The 25000-nt window shown below is 42.2% G+C and overlaps 3 protein-coding genes across 3 annotated transcripts in view; 1 reads left to right on the top strand and 2 right to left on the bottom strand.

The window, feature by feature from the left end:
* The window catches only part of LOC145391446 (uncharacterized), a 26066-nt gene extending 21452 nt beyond the window's left edge, over positions 1-4614 (bottom strand). The window contains exons 1-3 of the mRNA XM_080266062.1: positions 4496-4614; positions 4312-4355; positions 4109-4174 (exon numbers count right to left, since the gene is read on the bottom strand). Of these exons, the coding sequence (XP_080122188.1) occupies positions 4109-4174; positions 4312-4355; positions 4496-4564 (179 nt within the window). The 5' untranslated portion in view covers positions 4565-4614. The remainder of the gene's footprint in view (positions 1-4108; positions 4175-4311; positions 4356-4495) is intronic.
* A 10039-nt stretch (positions 4615-14653) lies between these two features.
* Positions 14654-20729, top strand: LOC145390808 (uncharacterized). Its single transcript, XM_080265583.1, has 6 exons — positions 14654-14814; positions 16486-16587; positions 17335-17401; positions 17955-18101; positions 19820-19947; positions 20636-20729. Exons 1-6 carry the CDS (start codon positions 14654-14656, stop codon positions 20727-20729), a joined length of 699 nt encoding a protein of 232 aa, XP_080121709.1.
* A 2532-nt stretch (positions 20730-23261) lies between these two features.
* The window catches only part of LOC145390792 (uncharacterized), a 2275-nt gene continuing 536 nt past the window's right edge, over positions 23262-25000 (bottom strand). The window contains exons 2-3 of the mRNA XM_080265582.1: positions 24835-25000; positions 23262-23651 (exon numbers count right to left, since the gene is read on the bottom strand). The exon at positions 24835-25000 is cut by the window's right edge and continues 3 nt beyond it. Coding sequence (XP_080121708.1) covers positions 23262-23651; positions 24835-25000 — 556 coding nt within the window. The remainder of the gene's footprint in view (positions 23652-24834) is intronic.

Raw genomic sequence — 25000 nt, 5'->3', positions numbered from 1 at the left:
CCTATTTCTCAGATATTCAATTTTTTGCACCATACTTCACGTAACTAAGTGGCACAAAAAGGCAATGTTACGGCTCCACATCCTCTCCATAGCACTTCTTCGTGATTAGGAGGGAAAGATGTTACTGTTTTACATTCTTTCCACAGCACTTCTTCGTGACTATGGGGAAAAGATGATGTTACGGCTCTACATCCTTTCCATAGCACTTCTTTGTGACAAGCAGAAAACGTTACAGCTCTATTCTTTCCACAGCACTTCTTCGTGACTAGCAGGAGAAAATGTTACAACTCTCAATCAGTTCCACAGCACTTCTTCGTGATTACCAGGAAACGTTATGGCTCTGCATCCTCTCCACAGCACTTCCTCGTGACTAGCACATTCTACTGTAGTGTTAGCATGTTAAAACCGTGGATTGAAGATGGAGTGAAGGTAATTTTAGGCCAAGTCAGAGTAAATATAAATAAAATAATATAAATATATAAGAGTACATGACAACCAGAAGACGAAGGTTGATATCCGTAGAGAGTCGCTACTCTCCCTTAGCGATTTATTTAGCACATTAATTCTCAACACTAGTTATTTATCTACCCAATGCCTGACGCCTTCATCCTGCATGGGGTGGCCACAAACAAATCGCCTCTTCGTCGCCCTGTCATTCTAATCCCGTAAGGGGTGGCTACAAACAAATCGCCTCTTCGTCGCCCTGTCATTTGGCTGCCGTTCCCCCAACTCATATCTCCCACATACCGGTATCTCTCCACCTCATCCCTTCATCTCATCCTTGGACTCCCCCTCCCCCTCTACTTCACTCACATACACTCTTCTAGTCAGTCTCTCATTCTCCATCCCTCCATCTCATCCTTGGACTCCCCCTCCCCCTCTACCTCACTCATATACTCCTCGTCAGTCTCTCATTCTCCATCCCTCCATCTCATCCTTGGACTCCCCCTCCCCCTCTACCTCACTCATATACTCCTCGTCAGTCTCTCATTCTCCGTCCCTCCATCTCATCCTTGGGCCCCCCTCCCCCTCTACCTCACTGATACACTCCTCGTCAGTCTCTCATTCTCCATCCTCTCTACATTTATGCCACTTTAATAAACCTTATTCTCTATCAGCTTTAACTGGAAGTAAAATTGGTGAGTTATAACAAGACATTAACACTAGAATATGATCCTAGTCACGAAGAAGTGCTGTGGGAAGGATGTAGGGCCGTAGCATTGTTACCGTCACTGGGGAATAGATTAGAAGGCAAAATGCGAAGTGAAAGAATTACAGCTAGGAAGAATAAATCGATAAGGAGGAGACACCACGAAACCTCCAATTCCAAGAAGCACAAGTCGATGAACAAGAGTAGATAAAAGAGTGATAGATAGATGGGTGGGTAGGTAGGTAAGTAGGTAGGTAGGCAGGTAGGTAGATAGGTAGGTAAGTAGATTAATAGACAGACACAGATATGTATAAATGACCACAATAAAATATCTAGGTATATACATATTAATAGTTACAAATGATATATATATAGACAGCTACTGGTACCTTGCAAAACTGAGAGAGAGAGAGAGAGAGAGAGAGAGAGAAACATCATCGGTTTCAGTTATATGCGTGGCTGATTGTGTGTGTGTGTGTGTGTGTGTGTGTGTGAGAAAGAAAGAGAGAGAGAGAGAGAGAGAGAGAGAGAGAGAGAGAGAGAGAGAGAGAGAGAGAGAGAGGGAGAGGGGGAGAGAGAGAGAGAGAGAGAGAGAGAGGGAGAGAGAGAGAGAGACTTACGTAGTATGTCCCCTGAAGTGCTGTCCAAATGTATCTTATTTTCCTTATTACACCCTCCTCTAGCGTCTACTTTCCTTATTACACCCTCCTCTAGCGTCTACTTTCCTTATTACACCCTCCTCTAGCGTCTACTTTCCTTATTACACCCTACTTTTGCGTCTACTTTCCTTATTACACCCTACTCTAGCGTCTACTTTCCTTATTACACCCTACTTTTGCGTCTACTTTCCTTATTACACCCTACTCTAGCGTCTACTTTCCTTATTACACCCTCCTCTAGCGTCTACTTTCCTTATTACACCCTACTCTAGCGTCTACTTTCCTTATTACACCCTACTCTAGCGTCTACTTTCCTTATTACACCCTCCTCTAGCGTCTACTTTCCTTATTACACCCTACTCTAGCGTCTACTTTCCTTATTACACCCTACTCTAGCGTCTACTTTCCTTATTACACCCTACTCTAGCGTCTACTTTCCTTATTACACCCTACTCTAGCGTCTACTTTCCTTATTACACCCTACTCTAGCGTCTACTTTCCTTATTACACCCTACTCTAGCGTCTACTTTCCTTATTACACCCTACTCTAGCGTCTACTTTCCTTATTACACCCTACTCTAGCGTCTACTTTCCTTATTACACCCTACTCTAGCATCTATTTTCCTTATTACACCCTACTCTAGCGTCTACTTTCCTTATTACACCCTACTCTAGCATCTATTTTCCTTATTACACCCTACTCTAGCGTCTACTTTCCTTATTACACCCTACTCTAGCATCTATTTTCCTTATTACACCCTACTCTAACGTCTACTTTCCTTATTACACCCTACTCTAGCATCTATTTTCCTTATTACACCCTTCTTTTGCGTCTACTTTCCTTATTTCACCCTACTCTAGCGTCTACTTTCCTCATTTTTTATCTATTCCCAGACGCCTCAAACCCGTAAGGGGTGGCCACAAACAAATCGCCTCCATGTAGCCCTGTCCAACCCCATTTCACTGCCTTGCTCCCAGCTGACACCCCCCTCTCTCATACACCTCTCCACTCCATCTCATACGGAGTTCTGTATTTAATGTATTCAGCTCAGCAATACCCAGCCAGACTAAGGGCTCGGACCCAGGATATGACAAGCATTTAAATTCATACACGGCTGATATTCACAAACATTCTACCACCAATTTTCTCTTCTACCTTATTTACTCTTCTTACTCTAACTTGGCCCAGAATTTCGTCCTGTTACTGCTTATTTCACGTGACAACAGTAGAAAAAGACTACGGCTCTACATTACTTCCTCGTGACTATTGTAGCTGATTTCACGTGGTTTAGTGGTTGAAAAGGTGAATATTATGGCTTTGCATCACTTACACAGCACTTCCTCGTGACTATTGTGCCTCATTTCACGTGGTTTAGTGGCAGAAAGAGAACATTACGGTTCTACATCACTTACACAGCACTTCTTCGTGACTATTGCAGCTCATTTCACGTGGTTTAGTGATACAAAAAGAGAATATTATGGCTCTGCATCACTTACTGTACACAGCACTTCTTCGTGACTAGCACCAAATGTCTTTTTACAACTCAGCATTCCAAATGAAGACAAATTTAGGCCAAGTTAGAGCAAAATGAGTATAGTGTCCCCGAAGCTTAAGAAACTTGTATTCTGGTCGGTTAAGAAAGCTCCCTAACACCATTTGCTTAGCGATTTACTTTGCTTATTATGCCTCACTGTTCTATTGCTATATAAATCCTTCTGACAATCCCATACTCTGCATAAATAACGTACAAAATATTAACTAGCCATTTCCAAAAATAAATCGCTAAGGAAGTAGTAGTAGTAGTAGTAGTAGTAGTACCGGTAATAGTAGTAGTAGTACTAGTAAAACATGAAACTAATCGTAGTGAAGGGGTTAGTTTCAACTGTCTTCTTTTTCTCCTGAAGCTGAATAAACTGCCTAATATATTGTGCTTGAATCAATTAAAATGAGTTGATTTTTACACCATAGATGGGACGTAGCACATGACTTCATATTTTCCAGTGATTCCAGTACCTCTGCACACACACACACACACACACACACACACACACACACACACAATAAATATACATACTGCCTGTAATACAATGTTGGCTACAGTAAAGCATCTTAACTTACACACAAACACCTGCTTAAAGTAAAACAATATACCGTTTTACACACACACACACACACACACAGGAAACCACATGTACCCAACAACACCAAACACGCCCCCCACCTCACAGGCGCACACTACGCACACACACTACGCACCACACACACACACGCACACACATACATACACACACGACTCACCTCTCCTCGAAAGCCTCCAGTAGGCGCACGTCCAAAATATTTTCAATTGGTTCCCACGTGTTGTGTCTGAAAAAAAACGAGAAAAATTACCCCGTTACCAAAAATAAATACCCGTTGCAGTATTCTTTCCATATTATACTGAATATATAGACGTTGAATTCAAATCTAGGGGAAAAAAATAAATAAATTGCTTCTCCACGTACTTGTTGGACCAGCCTTTCCATTTCACCAGATATTCCACGCGTCCCTGCAAAGGAAGACAATTCGTTTTAAATAACTAACATTTATCAGCCTCTGAAACAAGCACATCGATTGTAACGCAAAAATCTCAACATTTTCAGTTTTTTCCTCATTTACAAGGAGCTTTTTCCCCACAAACACACGTACCCTCCTCACTCTCTTCTTCTGTATACACTCCGCCGCGTACACTCGATCGCCTACCAACGAGAGCTCCATGCTCGTTTAGGATCTACTTAAATTATATTGGATCAAGGCAAAGCAACACAAGCACTATCCTCCCCCCTTCACTGCTGATCTCGCACTGAGGGTTTCTGGCGCCTTCTCCTGAGTACTACGTCACGTCAGGGATGCCAACCCGTCCCAGATACAAACACAATTACGTTCTCTATGCACTATTATTAACTTTTGAATAATAATCTATAATTAAATCCCTTCACGATGATGATGCAGATGATTTCAGCCATTAGGACCATAAATGAAAGACAGAAGGGCAAAATAAGGCATCCTTTACGCGGTACGACACTTTTTCCGTCAAACCTCCACGTCTCTCACGCTCTCGTATCGGAAGTGAAAAAATACAAATAACAACATAAATTAACCCGTAGCACACACAAAAAAAATAGGAAATGTTAATTGGGAGCCGCTTTTAGCAAGGAGTTTGTTAATAACCAATACTGTATCACTATTGGAAAGATTGTATCACTTTCAAAATACGATGACGTAATGCTTCCTTTCATTTTACTTGATACTTTTCCACAAACATTAGATAACAAGACAACGATCAGTACACACACCAGATAAATTACCTTTTCTTTTAATGGTACATATATCTATTTCGACAATTTCTTTTCGAGTGTTTTTCCATTATAAATAAATGAATCGGTTTTAAATGCTTGTAAATGCGTCACCATGATGTAAAAGTGACGAATATGACCTTATTTGGTAGCAATATTCGGGAAGTTTCGAGAGAGAGAGAGAGAGAGAGAGAGAGAGAGAGAGAGAGAGAGAGAGAGAGAGAGCAAAAATCGAATTTTATCCAGAGAACAAAAACCGAGTTTTATCGAGAGAGAGAGAGAGAGAGAGAGAGAGAAAAGTTTTATCTAGAGAGAAAACCGAGTTTTAGAGAGAGAGAGAGAGATTCTGGAAAGAAACTTGATAATACAAGAATATGACAAGGGCAGGGCAGGGCAGGGCAGAAACTGGACAAAGGAAGACAATGTTAAGGATAGGTTAGAAAAGGGCGAGGTGAAAGGTCAGACAAAGGAAGGCAGGTTGAGGATAGGTCAGGTGAGGTTAAATACAGGCGAGAGAGAGAAAGAGAGAGAGAGAGAGAGAGAGAGAAACATAAGAACATGAGAGGATAACTGCAGTAGGCCGGTTGGCCCATGCTAGGCAGCTCGTAAAAGAATAACCGAACAATTAGAATGAGATAAGGATAGCAAAGAAGGAGGCTCTCCCCCGCCCTACAAATTTTCCAGCCGAAGCCGACAGGAAAAAGTCAGAAAGAACACCACCAAGTATAGAAAAACTGGCGAGGACATTTTATAGGAAAGTGTGAAAGGAGAAAAAGAGACCAGCATTGTGTAGCCTGAAAGGTATGTTTGAACAGACGGACCAGCAGCAGCGAGTGGCACACAGATCAAAGGGGGGATTAAACCATTTGCCCTGCAGGATAAAACTAGGACGGCATAGAAGGCATTCCACACCCTGTTAATCCTCTTAAGAGATTAGTCAGTTAATTTACCTTAATCCTTTTACTTGTCCATAGGTTACAATCCTTAACATTTCTTCTGTGATCTGTCTATCTGTCTGTCTGTCTGTCCGTCTGTCTGTCTGTCTGTCCGTCTGTCTGTCCGTCTGCCTGTCTGTCTGTCTGTCTGTCTGTCTGTCTCTCTCTCTGTTAAGTTAGGTCACAATTGGTCACATGATTCTGAAGTAAATACTGACTATCACAAGCGAGGTGCCAGGAAACCACAGCACTCCTGACAGCACCCGCAACACTGTACAGCCGCTCTAAAACGTTCCTTCTGGGTCAGAGGTTAAAAAAGAGTACTGATACCAGGTCATGAGGTCAGACATGGTCACTGTGGTCCTGTGGAAAACGCTGACCATCACAAACGACCACCGTGCACTCTTGACCACTCTTCACCTCACTCAATCACTCCATATACAAGGCCATACAGGAGCACGTGTTAAAAAGGCCGCACAAGGTTCATAAAAGGCCAGGCTGAGTCACGATGCTCTTCCAGAAAGTGTAAATATCACGAGTAAAAGCCCTACAGCATACGGGATCCTTGACCTCCCTTGACACTGTATATCGCCTCTTAAACCCCTCTGGAATAAAGGCGAGACTACCCCTGGAGAGAGAGAGAGAGAGAGAGAGAGAGAGAGAGAGAGAGAGAGAGTCATGAAATTCTTGGAAGAGGCAAAGTGATGGATGAGTGGGTGAGAGTGTGGCTGGAGAGAGATGCAGACACAGGATGAGAGAGAGACAAAGAGAATGATGAACATGACAGATACACAAAGGATGATGATGATGATGGTGATGATGATGATGGTGATGATGAGTAAACAAATGATGATGATGATGATGATGATAATGATGGTGATGATGATGATGATGATAGGTAGACTGATACACAAATGATGATTATGATGAGTTTCATGATAATAATAATACAAAATAATAATAATAATTATAATAATAACATAACGAGAGGACAACATAATGATTCATAAAACAGCACTAAATGGCTCACATAATTCTTCCTTCATTTCCTTTATGTAAGCCAAGAGACCATTTACAACGCTGGGTGGTAACCATATAACCAAACCATACGTGCTCCCTACGTGCCAACAAGTGGGTTGGTGGAGGGTTAGTGCCCCTCCCCGTAAAACAAATAACTCAAAGTCAAATGGCCACCCCTTACGGGATTATGGCGTCTGGCAATAGATAGATAGATAGATAGTTAGACTTCCTTAATAATTTTTCCATATATTGTCCGGACCTGGCGATTATAGTATTTTTAATTTAGTAATATCTCTCAATATTTCGACCTTATTAATGGTCATTTTAAAAAGAATATTGTCCGTATTATCATCGTAAATATTTGCTGCTTGAGGGACCAGGTCGAGAGAGAGAGAGAGAGAGAGAGAGAGAGAGAGAGAGAGAGAGAGACGAAATAATTATTGAGGATAAAGCGTTGTGGTGTGGATGTGGATGTGATAGAAAGCGTTAGGAGAAATACACTGAGGTGCTTTGGCCATGTGGAGAGGATGGAGAGCAGGAGATTAACGAGGAGAGTGTATGAAAGAGAGGTGGTAGGGGGGAGAGGGAGGGGGAGGCCGAGGATGAGACTGAGGGATGGAGAGGTATATGAGAGAGGGGTGTGAGTGAGGGAAGGGCAGTGAAATGGCAGGGGACAGGGGGACATGGAGGCGATTTGTTTGTGGTCACCCCTTACGGGATTAAGGCGTCTGGCAAAAGATAGAGTATTATTTTTACTAACTCATATATATAGCGCCAGACCAAGGGGAGTTTAGTACTGAAAGAAGGAAAATTACACAAGATGAGAGAGAGAGAGAGAGAGAGAGAGAGAGATTATGATATACCACAACCATTTCCTTCATTCATCAACTCTCTCTCTCTCTCTCTCAAAATAAGGCCAAAGAAGGCAGATAATTAGTTCTAAGTCCTAATCTTCTCCTAGAATACCACAAGCAACAATCTAAGCTCCATCAAGGTCCCTAACTCACTTTGTCTACGAGTCTGGCCGGCACAAGAATCAAAATCGAGGTATTTTTGATGAACCGAAAAAAAGGTAAATCCTCTCACGTAAAAATGGGATGATAATGATGATAATGATGATGATGATGATGATGGTGATGGTGGTGGTGATGATGATGATGATGATGATGATGATGATGATGATGGTGGTGGTGGTGGTGGTGGTGGTGATGATGATGAATGATGGTGGTGGTGGTGGTGGTGATGATGATGAATGATGGTGGTGGTGGTGGTGGTGATGGTGGTAATAATAATAATAATAATGATAATCCAACTACTATTACTACTACCACTACAACAACAACAATAACTACTACTACTACTAGTACTACTACTATAATCTGGTCTAAAATACCATCTCTCCATCTTGAAAGCTGAGTTATAACAACAGATTAACACTAAATGATGCTAGTCACGAAGAAGTGGTATACGAAGGCATACACAGCCATAACATTGTCCTATCTTCCACTGAGCTACGTGAAATAGGCTGCAAAAGGAGGAAAATCTGGGCCAAGTTAAGGTGAAAGGAGTATATTTTACCTCCGCGGATAAATCGCTTTGAGGCAGAACAATATTATCAGAATAAATAGATAGATAGACAGATAGATGGATAGATAGACAGACAGATAGATAAAGGCCAATTACTCCATTGCGTCTTCCTCACACTTCTGGCATGTCCGTCACTTTCCATCTTGAAGCATCATATCAAAGAGAATCATCAATGGTCAGAGAAACATACCAAGCCTCAGCTTAGGAATATTAGCCAGCAGAGGAAAGTGACAAGCAGAAGAGGTGAAATATTAAGCAGAGAAACATACCAAGCCTCTCTCAGCTTAGGAATATTAGCCAGCAAAGGAAAGTGACAAGCAGAAGAGGTGAAATATTACAGAGAAACATACCAAGCCTCTCTCAGCTTAGGAATATTAGCCAGTAGAGGAAAGTGACAAGTAGAAGAGGTGAAATATTACAGAGAAACATGCCAAGCCTCTCTCAGCTTAGGAATATTAGCCAGCAGAGGAAAGTGACAAATAGAAGAGGTGAAATATTACAGAGAAACATACCAACCCTCTCTCAGCTTAGGAATATTAGCCAGCAGAGGAAAGTGACAAGAAGAGGTGAAATATTACAGAGAAATATACCAAGCCTCTCTCAGCTTAGGAATATTAGCCAGCAGAGGAAAGTGACAAGTAGAAGAGGTGAAATGTTACAGAGAAACATACCAAGCCTCTCTCAGCTTAGGAATATTAGCCAGCAGAGGAAAGTGACAAGCAGAAGAGGTGAAATATTACAGAGAAACATACCAACCTCTCTCAGCTTAGGAATATTAGCCAGCAGAGGAAAGTGACAAGTAGAAGAGGTGAAATATTACAGAGAAACATACCAAGCCTCTCTCAGCTTGGGAATATTAGCCAGCAGAGGAAAATGACAAGTGGAAGAGGTGAAATATTACAGAGAAACATGCCAAGCCTCTCTCAGCGTAGGAATATTATCCAGCAGAAGAAAGTGACAAGCAGAACTGAAATATTATAGAGGAACACCTGGTATCATGCCTTGCTCTGCTTAGGAACATAGCGGAGAAATGCGAGTAGAAGAGGGAAGACATAAGTCAGACATTCCCTAACTGTGCCGCTGCTCATACGTTGGGCTCACCTCTCGCTTCTTTTGTTTTCCCTGAAATATTTACCACACAATTGATTTTCGTGTCACTGTACATGCTCGAGGGAGGTCAATTTATCAGTCAAGGATTCGTGTTTACAGCCACGAAAAGATTATTATTTCAATCAAGCTTATGCATAAATAGTTTGAAAAATGCATGACCGGAATAGCCAGTAGTTCAGGAAAGAGCATAAAGCGGATTTATATATGGAAATTGAAGATTAATGGATGTAACTTCTCATCTCCACTTCCGCGCTGGTTACTTCCTCTATGAAGTTGCCTGTTGCCTCATTTCCATCTTCTTGTTTCCTTACAATATTCCCGTCATGGTAACTGTATCCCATATTGAATGATATACATGGAAAAATACGCTAGATGCCTTCCTTAAGTGAATGAAAGTTATCTTTCATTTTTTAGTACATTTGCTACAAAAATTTACTCGCAGGTCCATCAGTTTAACCTGGAAACGATATTACTGGCTGCCTGGCGTACGATTCAAGTAGTACATCCGCTTCTCAGCCCTCTCGTTACTGGCAATGATACCTTCGTGTGAAATATAGAGATCCCGTTATTCTGGACTACATATAATACATGGAATGAGTGAATAGTTGACCTTCGGTTTTAAATTAATGTTTTTGAAGAAGAGGAGCATCCATGTTGGCAGCCCTGAGTCCACAAAGCCTGTCTGTTGGGGAAAGAGATTTTAAGGCTAATGAAAGCAACATGAAAATAACGCTTGGTGGGCGAAAAATAGGCTCTAATTACATCCCCCCTCCCTACACCCTGACACGGGATATAATTAACGACAAATCTAGACACCACAAGTGATATGTAAATGAGGTTCAAGCGATATATTTCAACCATTAACTCGGCACCGTTTCAAAACTTTCACTCAGCAGGACCATAAGCGAGAATATTGACAGAAACACCTGCTTCTTAAAATCACAAAATTGCTAAATGATACGGAGAAATACGGAGGATAGATTAGACTTGGGTGAGTCTCTCTCTCTCTCTCTTTCTTTCTCTCTAGCGCGCAGGAGAGCGAACGAGTGAGCGAGAGAGAGAAAAGAGAGATGGTAGGCGCCTTAAGTAGGTGATGTGAAAGTGTGCTATACATCTGGGGTGCTGTCTGCCTTTGTTCCCGCCTTTTTCAACTTCAAACTATCTCCACACAGCGCCTTAACCCCACACCAAGCTGTTTATACCCCTCCCGATCGCCATGGAGCATCAGACATGGCGCAGTTTGTGATTTAGGAAGAAAAAGAAGCCGCGTTTAACAGCTCGTAGGCAAAGAGAAATCTGTGTACCCTCTCGACACTTGCGATATCTTGGCGGGGTGAAACCTAACGCGGAGGTTTCACTCCCATTGCACTCAACGCCTATAGCAACAGCACCGTCAATAAATAGCAAGAAAAATAAGCAAATATGTAACTGAAAAAAGCCATCATAAAAATAAATACACAACTAAATTTAAAAAAATAATTATCATCATAATTTTCATCACCATCATAACCTATTTCACACACTACGGCTAAAAATAATATAATTTTTACCTGATATTCCCACTTAAGGATTGGGTGAGGAAATACCGCTCGTGCTGCTGTTGCTACTATCATTACTATTACTACTACTACTACTGCTGCTACTACTACCACTACTACTATTGCTATTATTATTACTGCCACTATTACTACTACTATTGCTGCTACTACTACTGTTGTTGCTACTACTACTACTGCTACTACTATTGTTATTACTACTACCTTTATTACTACTGACGTCATGACGCTTAAACCCCTTCACAACGATAATTTATTTCTTCATTCTTGCTGCATAACAACGATTTTAACTCCAGAATGATAACTATACCCTTTTCACCTTAACCTGGCACTTCTTCGTGACTAGCACCTTAATCTAGTGTTAATTCATTTTTACAGCTCACTGGAAGAAAAATATTGCTGACTCTACATCCTTTCCAAAGCACTTCTTCGTGACTAGCTCCATATTTGTGTTAATCTACTGTTATAGCTCACTGACAGAATGATATTACGATTCTACATCTTGTTCATAGCACTTCTTCGTGACTAGCACCATATTCTAGGGTTAATTTCAAGTTGACTTTGCCACAGTCTGCCATTCTCCTTTCGGGGGATAGGGAAAGAGTGCAGGGGCGACCATACAATCGGGTAGTGGAGCCGCCCTGTTATATCAGTGCCACCACGTGAAGGCGTCCCTCTCTACCCAGGCGAAGGATTATGACTGGATGTTAAAATGTCCAGCCTTTTCTCAATGGCGCAATGTTTACAAACAGACCGGTAGTAAAATCACAACAATGAAGTTAAAATCCTCGTTTGAATGAGAGTAAATAGCGAATGAATGAAGTTAAATCCCGAGAATGAATGAATTTAAAAGGATAACAGCGTAGTGAGTACAATTCAAGACTAAACGGGCCTAACACAACACGTCTAAGAAAATATGAATGAAAATCTTTTAAAATAACCTCTTCACAATATCTAGTCGTTCCTAACTCACCTCAATAATGTCTGTAGATATCCTCGTCCATTATTATTCACTCTGACGACATGTAAATACAGAAAATGAGCGAAAATATGGTAAAATAGTTACTTCAAGAGCCTGTGTTTACAATGAGAACGGCTGCTGATGAAATGCAAGTTCCAGAGTTGCCATACAAACATAAGAGTTTTACGCATTTCGATTCACGTGAAATCTAGCATACTCGTATATTTTTCAAATGTGGAGACAAAGAGACACACTATTATGACTGAGCAACACATTATAGAAAAGCTAGTACGAACTGTGCTTTTAATACGCTTGAATAACATCTATATAATTCCAAAGAAGAAGAATGTTTCTAGTAGTGTCTGGCAATTACTTCGTTGTCTCGATTCAAAACGATTCAGTTGAGTTGATTTTCAAAGCGATTTTCTGATACAATGCGTAGATACTGTACAAAGAACTCCGTGCACGATAGATGCTAATTGTTCACAGAAGTTGTATCAGCAGCGAGATATGAATACTGACGTTATAAATAGAGAAATTAAAGTAAAATATTCTTTGTCTTGGAGTACTCGGCATGTTTTAGTCGCGTGCTGGCGCCAAATTAAAATATTCATTTGCTCGTGTTTATATTTGGGAGAAAGATTGGGTATTCTCCCTTTTATTATTATTATTATTATTTGTAGTGTATTGTATATTTCTTTATTCCAGTTATTAGACACTATATCACTGTTAAAGAACAAAAAAAAGCATGGTCTACCTTGCTGTAATTATGGTCGAATATATCTCGCATAACTCAAAAGGATGACTCTCTCTCTCTCTCTCTCTCTCTCTCTCTCTCTCTCTCTCTCTCTCTCTCTCTCTCTCTCTCTCTCTAAATCTTTGAATTTTGTGAAAGTCTCCACTGGGAAAGAAATCTGGTGTGAGCATTCTGATGCCTGGGTTGGAGAGAGAGAGAAAGAGAGAGAGAGGGAGGAAGGGAGGGAGAGAGAGACCTATACATCCCCTACACCCATACACACAGCTGTTCAAATTTTCCAATAAGCAGAATTTCTCCTTTACAGCTCCATATACCTATTCAAAACACGCAAATCATAAAAAAAAAAAAAAAAAAATGAACTATGCATTTTTGTGGGGTATATAAGGACTGGCAGAGGACGTGAAGGTAGCAGTACTGAGCTCTCCATCCAAGTAAGGACATAGATATTAAGAAGTATATGTGAGCTGGGGGGAGGGCAGCGAGATGGCGGGGAAATAGGGCAACATGGAGGCGATTTGTTTGTGGCCACCCCTTACGGGATTAAGGCTTCTGGCAATAGATAGATAGACAGACATACAAATATATAACTACAGTATATAACGTGATATATCTAGGACATAACTACTGATATTAATTCTAAGTAATATGGTATCAATGTATTTTCACGTGACAGTCGAAGTAGCGTCTCCTTGGTTACTAGTCAAATTAACCCTCCATAAACATTAGCTTTAAGTGGAGTGGTACCAACAATATATTTTCACGTGACACTAAGTCGAGGTAGGAATGAGTCTCCTTGGTTACTAGTCAAATTAACCTTCCAGTCTGACTACACCTGGCCATCAACTGAGCTGAAAGGAGTTAGGGATCTTTGTCAATGAGTCTCCTTGGTTACTAGTCAAATCAACCCTCCTGCTAGACTACACCTTATCATGAACTGAGCTGAAAGAGGTTAGGGATCTTTGTCAGGTTGTGAGTCTCCTTGGTTACTGCTCAGTCCTTCACGTATGCAACAGGTCAACTCTGGAACTGTCTTCTTCCTCAGACTATTTCCCTCTGCCTACGACCGCCTATCTTTTACATGCAGCATCTCCAGGCATCTTGAAAGGAACAATTTATTCTTGCGACCTCCTCAGCCTTTGGTTCTTCCTTTTTGGCATAAATAAATGTTCTTCGCACCTTCCAACCATGCTGAGGATTGTGGTAGTTGTGGTGGTGATTGTGGTGGTAGGGTAGGTTATGTGGGACTTGTAGCTGTGGTGGCAGTGATATAATTCCTACCACCTTACCCACAGTCTCCAGCCATGCTGAGGACTGTGGTAGCTGTGGTGGTGGTGGCTGTGGTGGGGCAGAGTAGTGTGGTGGTAGCTGTGGTGGAAAGGTGGTGGTGGTGGCTGTGGTAGGAGTGATACAATTCCTCCCCCTTTCACCACAGCGTCTCCAACCATGCTGAGGACTGTGGTAGCTGTGCTGGTGGTGGCTGTGGTGGGGCAGAGTAGTGTGGGGGTAGCTGTGGTGGTAGGGTGGTGGTTGTAGCCGTGGTAGGGGTGGTATAATTCCTCCCCCTTTCACCACAGCGTCTCCAACCATGCTGAGGACTGTGGTAGCTGTGGTGGTGGTGGCTGTGGTGGGGCTGGGTGCTGCCGTGCCTGCCGCTGACAACATCTACGTGCCCAGAGCCGTGGACAACCCACAGACGCCCAACCAAATCCTGGACGCCATCTTTGAACGCACCCTGGAAAAGCTGAAGTGAGTAGTAGTAGTAGTAGTAGTAGTAGTGGTAGTAGGAGGAGGAGTTGTAGTAGTAGTAGTAGGAGGAGGAGGAGGAGGAGTAGTGATAATTGTGGTGATGGTGGTGGTAGTAGTAGTAGTAGTTGTGGGGGTTGTAGTAGTAGTAGTATTAGTAGCAGTAATCTCCCTTCTTTTCCGAGATGCCTCACGTTCTCAATATTTTACTCTGTGTGTGTGTGTGTGAGAGAGAGAGAGAGAGAGAGAGAGAAATGGAGAAATGAATCCCCCGAGCTAGGCAACTAAGGCCATATAGCCCCGCTGGGTTACAGGAGGGCGCTACCCCTCCCGGCAACGGTAGCCCGGGCGAGGCTCGAACTTGCGACCTCCCGATCACAAGCTCAACGCGCTACCACTGTGCTACCGCGCCCCCGAGAGAGAGAGAGAGAGAGAGAGAGAGAGAGAGAGAGAGAGAATACCCGTCAACTGCACTAAAACAATCCATTTTTTCCAAGTCCCAACCTTCTCCTAGAACACCACCCACAACCATCCATGTTCGATTCAGCTCCCTAATTTTTCCGCACTTCTTCGTGACTAGCATCGTAGTCTAGCGTCACTCTACTGCAGCAGAAAAAAGGCAATGCTACGGCTCTACATCCTTTCCACAGCACTTCTTCGTGACTAGCATCATAGAGTAAGAAGGATATATATATATATTTTTTCATGAACTGTGCTATTTTAAAAGTGCTTTCAATTTCACCTCCTCTCTCTCTGTCTCTCTCTCTCTCTCCCTCCCTCTCTCTCTCTCTCTCTCTCCCTCTCTCTCTCTCCGTACCCAGATCTTTCCGGCACGTGTAATGATGGCTCCTACGCAGTTGTATCCTGCCTCTCTCTCTCTCTCTCTCTCTCTCGTTTTGTTAGTATGTCAGTCTTTTTATGCCTCTCTCTTTTTCTTTCTTTCTCTCTCTCTCTCTCTCTCTCTCTCTCTCGTTTTGTTAGTATGTCAGTCTTTTTATGCCTCTCTCTTTTTCTTTCTTTCTCTCTCTCTCTCTCTCTCTCTCTCTCTCTCTCTCTCTCACACACACACTCTCTCTCTCTCTCTCCTGTTCTTTCGGGTGTCAGGTAATTCTCTCTCTCTCTCTCTCTCTCTCTCTCTCTCTCTCTCTCTCTTCGTCCTCTACGCACCTACGCCTATTACGTATTCCCAACCTCTCTCTCTCTCTCTCTCTCTCTCTCTCTCTTACGTCATTCGCTCCTACGTTGTCGCAGTTGATGTTAGTATTCATCCTGATCAATCCTAATCCACCCTAGTGCACCCTAATCCATCCTAATCCACCCTAGTGCACCCTAATCCATCCTAATCCACCCTAGTGCACCCTAATCCATCCTAATCCACCCTAGTGCACCCTAATCCATCCTAATCCACCCTAGTGCATCCTAATCCAAACTAATCCACCCTAGTGCGCCCTAATCCATCCTAATCCACCCTAGTGCGCCCTAATCCATCCTAATCCACCCTAGTGCACCCTAATCCATCCTAATCCACCCTAGTGCACCCTAATCCTAACTAATCCACTCATATTTCTTTACACTATCCCACCTTAATCCCCTTACTCACCCCTCATCCACACTAATCCACCCTAATCCATCCTAATCCACCCTCATCCACACTAATCCACCCTAATCCGGCAGGTCGCTAGGATGGGATAAATATAAGAATGTTCAGAATGGCAAATCCGAATTTCCCTTCGAAGTCAACACGGACGCTGAGAGTGGAGAGACGTTCAACATCAGGTGAGTGGATGGTTAGATAGATGGATAGATAGATAGATGGATAAACAGAGGATAGACAGACAAATAGGTGAATGCTTAGACAGATAGACACATAGATAAAAAGACAGTGACAGATAGATAGATAGATAGATAATTAGACTGATAGACAGATAGGATAGATAGATAATTAGATAGATAGATAGAAGGATAGGTAGACAGGCAAATAGATTGATGTAGGCTATACATTGACTCAGACAGACAGATAGATAGATAGATAGCTATGGATAGATAGATCACTTGATTAATAGATGTATCGATAGATTAAAACAGAACAGGTAAGCTGGTAGATACAGGCAGCCAGACTGATAGATAGGCAATAGATAGAAAGAAAATAAATAGACAGATAGATAGATAGGTAGATAGAGTTATAGTTCTTACCTACTTACGTCTTAACATATATACATACATACCTACTTACATACCTACATACTTACCTACCTACCTACATACCTACTTACATACCTACTTACACACCTAATTACACACCTAATTACATACCTACATACCTACTTACATACTTACATATCTACCTACATACCTACTTACATACCTACTTACATACATACATACCTACTTACATACATACATACATACATACATACCTACTTACATACTTACATACCTACTTACCTACTTACACATCTACTTACATACCTACTTACATACTTACATACCTACTTACACATCTACTTACATACCTACTTACAGGTCAGCGGGCATCACAGGACTGGGGTCAATTCGGCGCTCAAAGTCTGGCACCTTCAATTCCAACAAGGTATTTTTCGGCTCTTTATTATTATTATTATTATTATTATTATTATTATTATTATTTATTACTACTACTACTATCATATACTGCTATTTTTTTTCATGTATTATGGCTTCTATTCCTCTCTGTCTGTCTGTCTGTCTCTCTCTCTCTCTCTCTCAAAAGACCGAGGCTAATTAGATAACCTTACCAAATCTTTCAAGTCCATACTGATCAGAATATAATACACAGAATAAATCGCTCAGGAGAAAGTGTTGCGTACAGTCCAAAATCACCCAAATCATGATCTTTTTATTTTTTTTCCCTGTCTAGACGATTCTGAGTTAATAAATCGCTTAAGAGACGGTGTTACGTAATGTGTAAAATCACCTACATTACGATCTTTTAATTTTTCCATTTCTAGACGATTCTGGGTTAATAAATCGCTTAAGAACAGGTTTTACGATCTTTATTTATTTATTTATTTTTATTTCCAGACGGTTTTGAGTCGTGCTTGTAAAATAAATCGCTTGGGATAAGGTGTTGCGGTCTTTTTATTATTTTCTTTTTTCTTTTTCAGACGGTGTTGAGCGGCACTGCTGTGGTAGAGAACGTTCGTGCTTCTGCGGACTACACCGTCACCTTCCCCGGAACCGGTCAAGCTCCTGCCCAGACGGTGAATGGACAGGTGACCGAGAACGTCAACAAACTATTTGCCGATATACAGGTGAGGGTAACGGTAATTATAGCGGTAACGGCAGTAATAGTAACGGTAATGGCTATAGTAACGGTAATTATAGCAGTAACGGCAGTAATAGTAGCGGTAATGGCAATAGTAACGGTAATTATAGAAGTAATGGGAGTAATAGTAGTGGTAACGACAATAGTAACGGTAATTATAGAGGTAACGGCAGTAATAGTGGCGGTAATGGCAATAGTAACGGTAATTATAGAGGTAACGGCAGTAATAATAGCGGTAATGACGATAGTAACGGTAATTATAGCAATAACGGTAGTAATAGTAGTGATGATGGCAACAGTAACGGTAATTATAGAGGTAACGGCAGTAATAGTAGCGGTAATGGCAACAGTAACGGTAATTATAGAGGTAACGGCAGTAATAGTAGCGGTAATGACAATAGTAACGGTAATTATAGAGGTAACGGCAGTAATAGTAGCGGTAATGATAAGAGTAACGCTAATTATAGCAGTAACGGCAGTAATAGTAGCGGTAATAGCAACGGTAATTATAGGGGTAACGACAGTAATAGTAATAATGACAACAGTAACATAACGAGAAGGCAGGATAAGGAAAAATTTGCCACGGTCATTAGCTGTTGGAAGCCGAGCTGTAAAAGGACCTTGAGGTGGAGGTGACTGATCTTGGGCATGTCACCTTAGATCATCATGGTCTATAAGTCCACCAAATTTCGTGGTTCCAGCTTCATTCTTTCATGTAAATCCAGGTGACTTCCTTGTCTTCCAGGGCAGTCCAAAATTCTGGAAGATAGGCGATTCCAGAAAGTAATGATGCGATCTTTATATCAAGTACTGCATTCTGGCCATATGCTACTACTACTATTACTACTACTACTACTTCTACTATTACTAATACTGCTACTCCTACTACTACTACTAGCCTAGTACTACTACTAGTGGGATCAGGAGGATATTTGGTCAGATGAAACGGCCAATCAGTACTACAATATGACAAAGAATGAAGGCGGTGGCTGACAACGCGACGCCAACGACACCCACACCTTACCTACACTAATAATAATAATAATAATAATAATAATGATAATAATAATAATAAAACAATGAAGGCTACACTAATATTAATACTATCACACACAGACACACTTGCTACGGGGATGTGACAAGGTTTAATAATAACACAACTAGTAACAATAATAAGCATAAATAAATCCATTCTACCCCTTTATATTTTTTTCCCCTCACATCGTCATCCCTTCTCCACCACACCAACATCCACAACACTCCTTCCTCTCTTACTATCTCACATTTTCTCATTTTCACACACTGACTTCCTTCGCCTTCCCGCTCACCCCTCCTCTTTCTCCCTCACTTCATTTCCACTTCCCCTGTGCATCCTTGGTGGAGCAGTTGCGGCGTCCACTCAGGGGCCAAACCTCCTTATAATTCCCTAGTCCAACCCTGGTGAGGCCCCACAGAACCAATTTTTTACCTGTGGTCGACGGGTTTGTTCGGCCACGACCGGTATCAAGCAACAACAACGATCAAAAACAACAATAATCACCCTCCCGCTCATCTATCACCCCAGCAACAACATTTACACTCACCCTCCCTTTTTCGCTTCCTCCTCTTCCTCTGCCGTTCCTCCCTCACCTCTTCCTGACGTTCCCTCTCCCTCCGCCGTTCCTCCCTCGCCTCTTCCTCACGTTCCCTCTCCCCCACCGCCAGATCAACATGAAGAACGGCGTGCCACAGAGCATCCGCAACTACTCTGTTCGTTCCGGGCATGACGATCTGGAACAAGCAACTAACTTGGACGGGAACGACATGGCGCCTCTCCACACCAACGGCTTCAGGTTTGGCGCAACATTGATTCATTTATATACTTACTTATCTATTTATTTATACATTTAGATTTATTAATAAAGACAGCCCATATTCTACAGCCAAGATTTCGTTATTAGGGCTGTAATGTGCGGAATAAATCGCCAAGCAGTAAGAGTGACGAATCCTCCAAAGTCACTGATAAAAATATGTTCTTTTTAAATACTTTTGAAGTTAATAAGATACTTTATTTAAATACGATCATGCTTTATTAAATACGTTGATGCTTTATTAAATACGCTGATCCATCTATCTATCTATTGCCAGACGCCACAATCCCGCAAGGGGTGGCCATTTGACTTTGAGTTAGTTGTTTTACAGGGAGGGGCACTAACCCTCCACCAACCCACTTGTTGACACGTAGGGAGCACGTATGGTTTGGTTATATGGTTACCACCCAGCGTTGTAAATGGTTTCTTGGCTTACAGGAAACCATTTGGCTTGTCACTCAGTGTAAAGCCACCTGTAAAGGAAAGAAAAGCAATAAGAAGTGACAGGAAAGATGGGAGAAATAGGAAGAGAGGAGGAGAGGCACAGAAAAAGAATGATAAAGGCTAAGGAAGAAGTAGGCAGCACTACATCAAGTGAGTGGATGATGGTCGCCACCACCTACACGTTTAAAAGAGTGAATTTAAATATTTGTTAACTTACCCCCTACAGGAAGTCACTGAGGGAACTGCTGGAGTCGACGATGGCCTCAAATATGAAGGTTCAGATTAACAAAGCCATCCAGGACATGAAGAACGGACTGTGAGGAACGAGGGAGGAACGGCCAGGGAGGAAAGGGTGTTGGGAGAGGGAGGAATAGGGTTGGGAGGACTTTAGGATGCTTGTAAAGAGGATTGGATTCAGTTATAAGGGATTGGATTCACTTATAAGGGATTTAAATCATTTATTGAGGATCGGATTCTCTTATAGGGTATTCGATTCTCCTATAAATGATTGGATTCTGTTATAGGTATTCGAATCCTCCATATAGGGTATTCGATCCTCTTAAAAGCTACTGGATTCTCTCTCCCTGCTCCCCTAGTACCAACAGCCTCCCTTCCTGACGACAGCGAACCGTCCATATTGAATCATTTGTAACCAGCGTACGGAGGGACCAATATAATAAAGCCCAGTATCCGCCATCTTTATTTCTATTTCCCTTTTGTTCCCTAGCTCCTCTTCCTCAGCGATTTATTTTTGCGGCTGCTTAATATCCTTTCGTACCTTACTTATGCAGAGTATGGCGATATTGGAACGATTCACACAACACAAAAGACGATAGTAATGTACAATAAACCAAATAAATCGCTTACGAAGAAGTGATAAGGAGTTTCTTCAGCTCTCATCCCTCTTCTGTCCAACCCTCTAATGCAAGGGTTAACTGCTACTCCCAGTCCTTCATGTATGCAACAGGTCAACTCTGGAACTGTCTCCCTCTGTCTGTATTTCCTACTGTCTATGACCTCACTACTCCCAGCCCTTCATGTATGCAACAGGTCAACTCTGGAACTGTCTTCCTCTGTCTGTATTTCCTACCGTCTATAACCTCACTACTCCCAGTCCTTCTTGTATGCAACAGGTCAACTCTGGAACTGTCTCCCTCTGTCTGTATTTCCTACTGCCTATGACCTCCAGTCTTTCAAACGCAGTGTGTCCAGGCATCTCGAAATGAACGCATCATAAATTTGGCTGTTGTCTTGTTTTTGTTTTTTCTTAGAGGGAACAACTTGCGGGCTCCTGGCCTTGGGTTCCTTCTTTCTTGCGTTAAAAAAAGAAAAGAATAACCACACAAACGTTAGTAGAGCTACGTCTACACACCTCACCTCCAAATATACCTAAGCATTGACTACACACCTACACACCCAGTACACACCCAATACACACACCCAATACACACACCCAATACACACCCAGTACACACACCCAGTACACACCCAGTACACACAGTACACACACCCAATACACACACCCAGTACACACACCCAGTACACACACCCAGTACACACACCCAGTACACACCCAGTACACACACCCAGTACACACACCCAGTACACACACCCAGTACACACACCCAGTACACACACCCAGTACACACACCCAGTACACACACCCAATACACACACCCAATACACACACCCAGTACACACCCAATACACACCCAGTACACACACCCAGTACACACACCCAGTACACACACAGGGCAATGCCACATCTTCATCACAACAGTACTACACACTCCCCTCCCCTCCCAACACCCACGCCTCAAAGGTGTCATTACAGCTAATTACATTCACATAGGTAGGCATTAATTAACACCTGACCCAGCCATCCTAATTTACCCACTTACACACACACACACACACACACACACACACACACACACACACACACACACACACACACACACACACACACACACATCAACTACGCATGTGGTGGCATCAGTGTGTCTTGATGGCTATGCTGCCTGCATCCACTACTACTACTACTACTACTACTACAACTACTACTACTATTACTATTACTATTATTGCAGCTGCTGCTACTACTACTACAACTTACCATGCATCCCAAGATCAAAGTAAACATAGGCACGAAAATCTAAAGGAAGAATAAGTCAAAAAGATAAATGTGCTAAGTACAAAATTTATTTCTATCGTAAAGCCTCTCCGTACACTGTAAGGGAACCAATAGTGTGGTTATTTCTAGTTGGCAAAGCATCAGTCGCGGGCCATTGACAGTAGCCTAGTGGTCGACGGAACGGAAAGAGTTGCAGACGAACTTGCGATCAATTCATAGTTATATTTCATCAATATTATTATTATTATTATTATTATTATTATTGTTGTTGTTGTTTTATTATTATTATTATTATTGTTGTTGTTGTTTTTGTTGTTTGTTGATTACTGCTCTTGTTTTTATTGTTATTATTATTGCTTTTTGCTGTTTATCATTATTTTTATCATCATCATTATTATTATTATTATTATTATTATTAATTGCAGGAATGATAAGGAATGGATAGATCAAAAGCCTCCCATGTCGCTACCACTTCCTCCAAAAGCAAGTCAGTTACTGTTACAACATGGAATCGGTAAATAAACAAATAAAGAAGCAAAAGCTACAATATAGATGGTAAACAAAGACGTAAATATTAGTTACAACATAGAATCAGTTTAAACGCAAAAGGAAATCTTCGTTAAGGCATGGATTCGAATTTGTAAATTAAAATACGTAACGGTCAAGAACGGATCGCCAAGCTGTCTGCCTCCCTCCCCTGGTAAGGACAAGTGAAGGTTTATTTGCCACTACTGGCTGCAGCTCTGAGGGCCTGGATGCCCTGGTTAATCTTCACCTTCACATTCGTATTTGTGGTATTTTCTAACACCTGCCTCAGCGCCTTTCTTATCCCAGCCTTGTGGATGTTGGACAGACTGCTGCTCATGTTGGTCACGCTTTGGATAACGACGTAGGCGGTGCGGACGTCGTAGCTGTTGATGTTCTGTGGCACCAAGACAGAGTTCACCTCGTCAACGTTGACCGCAATGTCGACAAATATTTTCTCGGCCAACACCGTGACCTGACCGCTTCTGGTTTCGGGGCTGGCCTGTCCTGCCCCGGGGAAAGTGATGACGTAGTCCGCGGAGAGGGTCACGTCTTCCAGCTTCAGTGTGCCACTTACCACTTCCTGCAGAAGGTGATGATGAAGGTGATGATGAGGAGGATGAAGGGTGAGGATTGTTACTACTACTGTTACTACTACTACTTCCCCTACTACTACTTAACCCTTTCTGGAAAAGATGATCAGGAGGAGGAGGAGGAAGTAAAGAGAACAGGAATGCTACTATTGCTCTTACTGCTTTTATTATAGTCGCGGCGCACCACTCTGAGGTCATTATTATCACGCCCTGCCAACCTACCATTCAAAAGTGCGTCTGATTTCGTGTATAATATGAGACGCATGTGATTCGTGTATAATATGTTCGTGTGTAATCATATTCGTGTATAATATATTCGTGTGTAATCATATTCGTGTGTAATATATTCGTATGTAATCATATTCGTGTATAATATATTCGTGTGTAATCATATTCGTGTATAATATATTCGTGTGTAATCATATTCGTGTATAATATGTTCGTGTGTAATCATATTCGTGTATAATATATTCGTGTGTAATCATATTCGTGTATAATATATTCGTGTGTAATATCAGTAATATGATTCGTGTATATGATGTGAAATCGGACGCACTTTTGAATGGTAGGTTGCCAGGGTAAGATAATAAAACCTCAGAGTCGTGCGCCGCGACTATAATACTACTACCACTGCTGCAACTACTACTACCACTGCTGCGACTACTACTACCACTGCTGCAACTACTACTACCACTGCTGCAACTACTACTACCACTGCTTATGAACTCAATACCATTCTCTCTTTGAACCTACCATTATCTTAATAAAACATACCAGAATTAATTTTTCTTGAACCCCCCTCCTTGAACCCCCTCCTTGAAAACCCCTCATTGAACCCCCCCTAGTTGAACCCTCCTCCTTGAACCCCCTCCTTGAATACCCCTCATTGAACCCGTCTCGTTGAACCCCCCCTAGTTGAACCCTCCTCCATGAACCCCTCTAGTTGAACCCCCCCCGTTGAACCTCCCTCATTGAACCCCCCCCGTTGAACCCCCCTTGAACCCCTCTCCTTGAACCCCCCTCATTGAACCCCTCCCCCCGTTGAACCCCCCTCATTGACCCCCCCCGTTGAACCCCCCTTGAACCCCCCCATTGAACCCCTCCCCGTTGAACCCCCCTTGAACCCCTCTCATTGAACCCCCCCTCCCCGTTGAACCCCCTCGTTGAACCTACCGCTGAGGCGTCGAGAGAACCACTTTTGGACCTATCAAGGGAGCCAATACCCTCAATGGAGGCCTTTGTGATGGAGAAGGTTTCATTTACTTTCCCGTTCGAGTCTACGGTGAGCGGGAAGGTAGCCACGCCGTTCTGCACGTTCTTCGAGTCGTCCCATCCCGCT

This window comes from Coenobita brevimanus, chromosome 2 (genome assembly GCF_032717465.1).
Source record: "Coenobita brevimanus isolate Jiangsu-jjx chromosome 2, ASM3271746v2, whole genome shotgun sequence".
NCBI classification, from domain to species: Eukaryota; Metazoa; Arthropoda; class Malacostraca; order Decapoda; family Coenobitidae; genus Coenobita; species Coenobita brevimanus.
This window is presented reverse-complemented; position numbering and strand designations above follow the sequence as displayed.

Coding starts and splice junctions, on each gene's coding strand:
- LOC145390808 (XM_080265583.1), top strand. CDS start 14,654: ATGCTGAGGACTGTGGTAGCTGTGGTGGTGGTGGCTGTGGTGGGGCTG. Junction 14,815..16,485: donor CGCACCCTGGAAAAGCTGAA/GTGAGTAGTAGT, acceptor CTAATCCGGCAG/GTCGCTAGGATGGGATAAAT. Junction 18,102..19,819: donor AACTATTTGCCGATATACAG/GTGAGGGTAACG, acceptor CCCCACCGCCAG/ATCAACATGAAGAACGGCGT.